This window comes from Folsomia candida, unplaced genomic scaffold, assembly GCF_002217175.1.
Source record: "Folsomia candida strain VU population unplaced genomic scaffold, ASM221717v1 Fcan01_Sc001, whole genome shotgun sequence".
NCBI classification, from domain to species: domain Eukaryota; kingdom Metazoa; phylum Arthropoda; class Collembola; order Entomobryomorpha; family Isotomidae; genus Folsomia; species Folsomia candida.
In genome coordinates this window covers 9,111,310-9,120,306 of record NW_019091193.1, presented here as the reverse complement: position 1 = coordinate 9,120,306, position 8,997 = coordinate 9,111,310, and the positions used below count along the sequence as shown (strand labels likewise).

The 8,997-nt window shown below is 36.6% G+C and overlaps 2 protein-coding genes across 3 annotated transcripts in view; both read left to right on the top strand.

Annotated features, from left to right (window-relative positions):
* Window positions 1-2,318: 2,318 nt before the first annotated feature.
* Window positions 2,319-4,736, top strand: LOC110859589 (paramyosin, short form). Its single transcript, XM_022108553.2, has 3 exons — window positions 2,319-2,482; window positions 3,839-3,981; window positions 4,051-4,736. Exons 2-3 carry the CDS (start codon window positions 3,861-3,863, stop codon window positions 4,302-4,304), a joined length of 375 nt encoding a protein of 124 aa, XP_021964245.1. The 5' UTR covers window positions 2,319-2,482; window positions 3,839-3,860; the 3' UTR covers window positions 4,305-4,736.
* A 1,406-nt stretch (window positions 4,737-6,142) lies between these two features.
* Window positions 6,143-8,997, top strand: part of LOC110848807 (digestive cysteine proteinase 1) — an 11,768-nt gene continuing 8,913 nt past the window's right edge. Inside the window, exons 1-3 of one of the 2 annotated variants that reach the window (XM_022096133.2) lie at window positions 6,143-6,356; window positions 7,069-7,130; window positions 7,387-7,500. In XM_022096133.2, the coding sequence (XP_021951825.1) occupies window positions 7,079-7,130; window positions 7,387-7,500 (166 nt within the window). In that variant the 5' untranslated portion in view covers window positions 6,143-6,356; window positions 7,069-7,078. Of the gene's footprint in view, window positions 6,357-7,068; window positions 7,131-7,386; window positions 7,526-8,997 lie in introns of those variants that run through there. The other variant, XM_035859193.1, reaches the window with a different exon arrangement.

The window sequence follows — 8,997 nt, the reverse complement described above, 5'->3', positions numbered from 1 at the left end:
AAATCCGCTTTTTTCGCTCAATACTTGACTGTCCCGATTTTTTATCGCTTGAATACTCAGGAGCAGAGAATGGCTGGTCAGGAAACTTTCGAGTTTCTTTTAAAATTTAAATTTGCTTCATGTTGGATATGATAAAACAACTATCTAAGATCATGTAAAACCAAAAATTACCAAAATGGGATGAAAATAGGATTTAGGTTTGAATGCGGTAGTTTTAGTGGTCGCAACGCTTTTTTTTCAGGGGGTGTGGCGGGCGCAGGTGGGGCCATGGAGTAAAATCCTCCTTCACTTTTCATACACTCACCTGCTATTGCAATATATTCCATAGGGCATCAAAATCGGGCGATGTCCCCTTAAACATGTCTCTGAGAGACTGATTTTTCACTCAAAGTAGTAAAAAGAGCGAAAAAATCATCTTAAAGTAGGGTGTCCCAACTTTGTAAAAAAATCGCTAAAAACCACTAAAACTACCGCATTCAAACCTAAATCCTATTTTCATCCCATTTTGGTAATTTTTGGTTTTACATGATCTTAGATAGTTGTTTTATCATATCCAACATGAAGCAAATTTAAATTTTAAAAGAAACTCGAAAGTTTCCTGACCAGCCATTCTCTGCTCCTGAGTATTCAAGCGATAAAAAATCGGGACAGTCAAGTATTGAGCGAAAAAAGCGGATTTCAGATTTTTTAGCTTTTCGCTTTTTCAGATCTTTTTTACAAACTTGGGAGACCCTAGTAGATTTTATTTTTGAGCAGAAAAAGCGGAAAAAAGATCGGAATCGCATTCGCAGTGCGGTTTACAAAAAGAGCGAAAAAATCGTGAGCGAAAAAAGCGATTTTTTTTACAAAGTTGGGACACCCTAATCTTACGAAACTACACACTTTGAGCCTACCATCCTTCTAGAGACTTTGATGTCGTTTCACTGGTTTTTCCTCAGAAGATCACATTTTATTAAATCCCTTTAGTGAGATTAAATATCACGGCAATGTTTTCTCTTATGCAACAAGGCTAGAAGTTTTTTCCTACAACTAAATACGACGGCATTTACTTTTTCCAATGATAATTCTGGTTCTAGTTTTTGCAGCCGTCTATACTTAATTTGTAACTGTCATTAAAATCGCATTTACTAACGTACCAACTATTTTGAATTTCACAGATTCAACTAAAGCCTTTGGTATTACTCATTAATAACATTATTCCACCGTCCATCTCAATCAGTAGACAGACATGTAAATGTTATGCATTTCCGTCCGCATCATCTCTTTTATCGCGTGGCGGTAGGCCAAATATTTTCAACCTTGAAAATTGAAAATTGCTTTCGCATCGTAAATGTTAGAACTCAAGTTTTGCTAATTCTGATACTAGAAGAGCGTGGGATAGCAAGACGTTGAAAATTGGGACATTAATATGGATTGGATTGGCCTGGCCAGGCGGAATGTTTATGGAGTAGCATATGTACGTACGTACGTATTGCTGAAACTTTTGGAGTTTTTTGAGGCCGTTATATGAATGATACGGCCTTGATCATGTCCTCAATCTGACATTTGTTCTTGGAGGCTTTGAATCCAGACTAAGTCTCGTAGGTAAACTTCGCCGTTTATTGAGGCAGCAGAAGAAAGTAGCTAAAAAGACGAGCGAGAAGAACCATTTTTTCCCTTGGCTCAAGAAGGAAGGCTCAAGTAAAGCAGGCTCGGTTACCAAATCTTTCTCCAGCATTTTTTGCAATAACCACAATCAAGTGGGCACTAATGCCGTATAAGAATTCTTGGATTACACGTCTCCACTTTCACATCTCAGCAAAATATACGTATGTACTTGTGGGATGCTTGATCTTAATAACTGAGGATATTAAAATCTGAAAATGATTGGATACTTGGCCTGGTGAAAGTGGAGCAAAGCGTACAATATTTTGTACGTATAAATACATGTGTGCATATGCTTTTGTTAAATGCAAGCACAACTTTTGACTATTTTCTAAATTGTATAATCTAACTGATGGTTATTGATTCTATTATTAAAAAGGATAGAAAATTGCGTAGTTCAAAATTTTGTATTAGTTGCACATGTAAATTTACTACACAAAGCAAATCGTCACTTATTGTTCAAAAATTTTTGTTCGTGGAGCTGGATGAGTGGAATGAAAAATGATCTCTTAAATCACCACCATAATCTTTTTGTGTGTGTGTCGTTATGTTCTCTGCTCAGGAGGAGTCTTATATTTAGTGGTTGTATCGTAGTGTCATTATTTAGAACTTTGGAACATTGGCCAAAACTGTGTGAATTTGACTTAGTTGCCTTCCATTTCTTCTATAGCAGCAGAGATTTTCAGTTTTAAAGGTTAGTGGTGAACTCAACTCTATCGTGGTCACAACCAATCTCCATCCCCCAGCTTACGTATAAATACACACCTGGCTGGTGAATTACCACTCGTGATTGTGAAAGTGATCTACCCGTTGCAACCGTTTCGGACTCAACTCACAGGTAATTCGATCAGTTCTTTAATTAGCACCTGAAGCGTTCATGCTGGCAATTAATTGGGTCTGATTATAGCAAAAAATCTATAAAAAATAGGAAGCATATGCTCAGAATAATATGCAAAACTACATGACTTTGTTTTGCATGGAACCGTCAAGTGTTTTAAAAATGGACTATTGAATGTTAAGAGGTTTTTTGAAATTTCAACCTGGTAATGCTAACTTTCTCTCGAGTCTTACGAGCAATAAATACTATTCTGTGCTTGTACATTAATTGCATAACAATTGTCTCGAGCCATCCAGGCGCATGCAACATAAGATTCGTTCGTTCTTCGGTAATTGTTTTGCAAGAGGTATAATAATCGTCTCTTACTCTGGTTTCTTGCACTTTATTCGATTGATTCGCAGACATCGAGATTATAGCTTCGAGGTAAAAGGGTATCATCTCGTTTCCTATATGCCACACTTCACAACTGTCGTCGTGTGTAACTTTTTTATACCGGTTGAGATCACCGTGAGTGGAAGAATGTCTCTTTTTGTCTTCTGACGTTGCGTCGTGTGGTTAATTATAGTCTTTGAGCCCCATACTACACACTGCTGAGGATGAGAACTGTGAGTATTGCAAACAATTTTCCCCAATGTCGTGTGTCCTCTCGGTTGATGAGCAGCAACAAAAGATCAGACAAATATAAACTTTTTCCATAATATGCACGCAGCGTGGGTTTACCTCTCTCACCTTGACTCACTAATCTGCTGCATGGCTGAGCTCCGTTTATTAACAACGAACGATGTAATGAAGATTTCATTGTTTTAGCCAAATGAGTTTCTCAAGCTCATAATCGTTACTTCATACATAAGCAGCCTCCGATTAGGCTGGGCTTTGGGGTGCTGTTGAGCATGGATTTGGCAAATGCACTCTTTAAATATTTTGAAAGTGTTAATTGGACGAAAATTAATTGTTAGATGTTGAAGAATATGTATGGAAGGTATTCTCGGTTAGGCGGAGGCTTTCTTCACCAAATGCACAATTTTTGGCAAGAGTCCATGTTTATTTTATGCGCTACTAAACGCTCGGAAAAGTGATTTATGATTCTTCGCATCATCAGTTAATGACAACAAGAATTAAATTCATTTCGTGGAACAGTATAATTTTGCAATATTGTGATGCATCAAACATTATGATGAGATGTAAGTCTGTAGTAGCCTCGAAATAAGTAATTGAAGCATCATAGGACATTCAATGTGTCCAATTTCTTAAGTGTGAGCATATTCTATTATGCAGTTATCCATCTAAATTTACAGATCCCATATTTATGCTATGCTCTGGTGAGTTGTATAATTACATTGATGTCCTAAATTGCAGGTTCGATATTTAATAGTTAACGATGGGAGACGCTGAAACTGATACTGGGAAAAGTTTTGCTGGAGAGGGCCCAAAGAAGAAAGCACTAACCCAATTTTGTCACTGGGCGAGACCTAAAAGTGCATTATACGAATACAACTATGGTAAACAGAGAATAAATATGTCATTCTGCAGTTCCACCCATCAATTAACGGGTTAATTTCCTTTGACAGACTATGGCTCCTACTATTACCGCCCAATGATTGATTACCTCAACTCAAGGTCACAGGGGGCACGAGCCGACACGGTGAAGCCGCTCTTTTGGGAAGAACGAGCCCTTAAGTCGTACATGGATCGCAGCCGACGCACCCAATCGTGTCGGGTGAATAAAGATACAATCCTGCTGCAAAATATCCGAAATAGCAACAGCCACTATGTCGCCCATAGCAAGTCTTATGCAAGAAAGATCACTGGACTCGGCTTCTAAGCTTCTCTTCTTGGGGCAAACAACCAACAACTTTTGTGCATAGCTACATAGATCATCGTTCGTTATGCACGAGTTTGTCAGCGTACTGTTATTTCACTCCAATTCACTAAACAAGCAATATTATGTGATTCATTTTCGTACAATATAGATCCTTCATCGAGTTGATCACCAGCAGCATAAACTCTAATCGCTTTCTGTCCATCCAAAAACTTGCCTTACTCAAGAAATTTATTCTAAAGACTTTCACCTTTTTCCAACTCTATCGCGCAACTAGGCGTGTAACTTACAAAATATTTCACCTCCCTTCTTTGTTTTAATCTTGTTGTAGAGGAAATAAAGTGATTTGAAATGTTGTCCACGTATAGAAAATGTTATATTGCAGAAAAGGTTATCGGAATTAAATAAAGTCAATGTTGTTCCCATTTTGATTGATTGGTTGATTGATTGATTGAAGTTTTTATTAATGGTGTCGTACGAGCGTCAGCACAAGTACTGGTTTTCAGCCCTGGACACCCAGCGACAATCTCAAATAAAATTTAACTAATACAATGTTCTATAACTATAAACTAAATAATACATACAGTTGCTTTTACACTGTTTCACGAAGACTTAAAATATAATCTTTAACAGAGTCACAAAACGTTGAGTAAGTCATGTCTTTGAATGTCCAGGTTTTTGGGAGGGCATTCCATAATTTGTAGGTGCGATATGTGAGGGCCCGCTTACGGGACTCAGTCCTGTGCACAATAGGGTCAAGCTTCGGCATGGATAAATTCGAGGAAACTCTACTGTCGGAAAAAGAAAGCTTGCCTAGAGACCATCTCTTATAAGCATTTTTAAGAGTTACAAACTTCAGTCTCTCACTTAATGTCAAAAAGTTACAATCGTCACGAATCTGTGTCATTTCAGCCGAGTTGCGAATGCTCGAGAAGGAAATACTAGTACTCTTTTTTGTTTTCTTGGCAACTCTCAAGTAAAAATAAATACATAGGTATTTATCGATTTTTGCTTGTAAGGTGTCACGTTTAGTGTCATTATGTATGGCCCAAATGTCAAGGCAGTAATCAGTCAAAGAGTGTAGGTGTGCATTAACCATGGCTTTTAAGGCCTGCAGATTTAAGTATCTCTTGACACCATATAGGAATTTAACTCTACCGCACAATTTCTTATAAATTGAGTCAAAATGTTTCTTACTCCTTAATGTACGTACATACATAAATACGTATTGTATGTATTTATTTTTGTAGTTAATACACTCAAATATTTTCTTAGAACGAGAGGGTATGTATGCATAGATATTTATAGGTATTTGAGTATCTACATATTTATATATATTCCAATATCATCTATAAGGACTCATCACTTCTCCACTTATGCATAACCAATTATTATGCCAAATTCTTACTAACGTACAACGTACATACATGTGGATACTTATTTAGTTTGTGAGCCATGATATTTTATTTCTTGGTATATATCTATATATACTAATTTTGAATATTGCAAAATTTGCACGTCAGGAGGACTCGTATCCAAATTTTAATGAAGGTATGCATATGTATGCATTTTTATTGTATTCATAACTATATGTACAAATGCAAGACTGACATGGAAAAATTTGGTTATAAATCAGTATGTTTAGTCTCATATGACAAATATTGCATGCACATATACGATGATACATACTTGCCATGCATGCATGTTGATTTAGCTCCAGTGATGCTGCATCCTTAGCGATATACATGCATAAGTACATTCGTTTGAAGGTACATTATTTAGCATCATCAGAGATCAAGGATGAATGAACCCTGGGGTGTAAAATCTCCAGCAGATGTTTGTACCTTATTAGTCAAGTTCCAGTTCCAGCAGATGTTGTCCGGTCCGAAGAAGACCCAACTAAAACCAAATCGTGCAATCGATAACCAATACTCATAAAGGGGGCATTAGACAAAGGAAAACATATACCGGAGGATCAGATTAGCGGTCAAACTTTCCTCTTCAATCTTGCTCAAAGCCAAAAACAGGTCTGATAAGTGGGGAAGTTTATCTGAGGTAATACAACTTTAACTTTTATTTGCAAATAATATCTCATCCCAATGTTCAAGGATGTCGTAAAATCTGTGTCAGAAAGTTTCTGCCTCATTTCGAAAAATGTATTGTGCAACGTAGCATGAACGTAGGATGAACATTTCTATTAATCAAAGTTGAGAAATTTTGGGAATGAGACCTTCAATTAGTATAATTAAACTATTTAGTGCCATGCATACGGGGGGAACCAAAAGCAAGGATTTCCTATTAATGATCAAGAGGAGAAAATGTTCACATTATGGATATTTCAATATTCTGAATATTATTTATGTATCTTGAGTAATTGTTAATGCGTAAAAAATAAGATGATGACATTGATGACGCAGGGAAGAAAAGAGATGGGTTGTTGGAATTCTGGATCCAGGTCAAAGTTCAGGCTGGATAATATCCAATTACAGGCTCCTATGAAGCATCTCAAAGTTTAATCTCAATGCCCATCTCACATGACATCCAGTTACATCATGCGTAATATCATATATTTATATGAGAGATATAAGTATGTGTAATATGAAGCATTTGTTGTTGAGATAATAATTTGTTTTCCAAAGTAAACTGAGCACAAAACGAAGAACTTATTGCCCAAGTATTATTACCGATAATTTCAACATCAAACATTTTTTGTAGTATAAAGTGGCCTATTTTCAAAGTTAGGATTCTTAGACTTCTTTATTTGCAGTGCTGTCACTATGGGACAGATTTGTCTAGCAGTGATTTTTGCGATCTTCTTGGGCTCAACAGGTGAGATTTTTATTCCCATATAGCATGATATTTTGGTACCAATTCCATTGCCCAATGTACACTATCATCTGAACTACATGTATTTATATGCATATACATGTTTTTATCTTAATTATAATGATCACCGAAGGGAAATAACATTGCTAAAGTTCAAATCAAAATGACGAGAAATCTTACGTCATTTAAAGTCTTGCGTCATGTCAAAGATTTTCATTTATTAACGATTTCAGAATTAAAATAAATTGTGATGTAACAGGGGGAGCCATGGCTGGAATTCATGATAACTCTGTCGCCTCCAATGAATTTCCCTTAATAAGCTCAACCTACAGCACGGAAGGAACTCTGTTTATTCCTTACGCGGAAATTGAAGGGATATAATTTTCGACCCCATAAAAATATGGATTTTCCCCGATAAAATATGGAGTTTCGCCCTAAATGATATTTGCCCGAAAATAGTACTTTTTTTGCCCCATAATAATCTTTGGAATCCCATTCATAAAATGACTGGTCACATAATTAAGAGCAAGTATAAATACACATATCTAACAGTAATTAGAGTTCGCTGATCAAAAAATTATATTTCCACTCAAGTCACAAAACCATATCACATTACCTGGTTAACCATTTGTCGTATACGTCGTATCACGTATTTGAAAAAATCCAGATTTCTCAAAGTTTTCCAAAATGCGTGTGTTTCTCTGGCATTTTGTGGAAAATTCGATGGTGAAACGAGGAGTTTTTTCTATATTTTTCTTCGCAAATTTTGGAATTTTTCCTATACCGACCAATGGTAAAAAGTGAATTTTTCGTAATTTTCGGCAAAAAACTCAAAACTTGGAAACTGGTTGAAATAAATATTGGTCTTTTATAGAAAATCATGGAAATTTAATTGGTTGCTACAAGATGTAGTTACAAGATTCCTAGACTTTTTAGTTTGTTTCCGTGGAGTGAATGTATTAGGATTATGTAATGAGGTTGTCCAAGGATGGGCCGTCTTTTAAAAATTATTTAAAATTTTCGAGTTGGGGACAGGCACGCATTTTTTGGCGTTGTCACCCGTTGTTGGGTGAGTGAAAAATTATTTTTCTGTTGAGTTTTTCATTTTTAACTCAAATGCATATTATGTGATATTGAGGTGTCCACCTTTTTACCGACATCAACTTACCGACGCATTATTTACCGACCAATTTTTTACCGACCTAATTATATAGCGACTAAATATTTACCGACTTAATGTATAGAAAATTATTTATTAACATAAACATTGATAAAGTATGAAATACACTTAGTTGGCTTGGGGAGTAGAGGAAAAACCCGATGTTGGTGGGTTGGGAAAACCTTTACTTGATCCGGATAGGCGTCCGAGATCACCATTCGGCCCCTTACAGGATTTTTGTAAATAAAACGACCTATCATTTAAAATATAAAATAATTCTTCTAATCCTCGTTGACTGGGGACAGCTCCCATGATTGATGCCGCATTCCCGCGTTGAACTGCCAAACTGATCCGTTGAATGAGAAATGTTGTTGACATTGGTCCAGTGACATCCTTCATCCTCCTCCCAACATCTTGGATGAACTTCAACCCTTCCATCCCCCATACTCCTGATGTCTCGACAGCCACCGGAACAAAGATATATTGTTTTTCAAGTTCAGAGTAAAGTTTGTGTTTTTTGGTCTCGGCTAGTTTTGCTGCTGTGCCAGCATGTCTAAGTGTGTGAGAGAGATAAGAGGGGGCAAAAGTGTCTGTACATGTAAAGTCCCATATTAGTGAGCGTCCCTGTTTGTAAGGTATTAGTGTTAGACCATCCGGTCTTTTTCCATCTGTCCTACAACACCCTAATGGTTCCCTAATGCTTGGTATGTC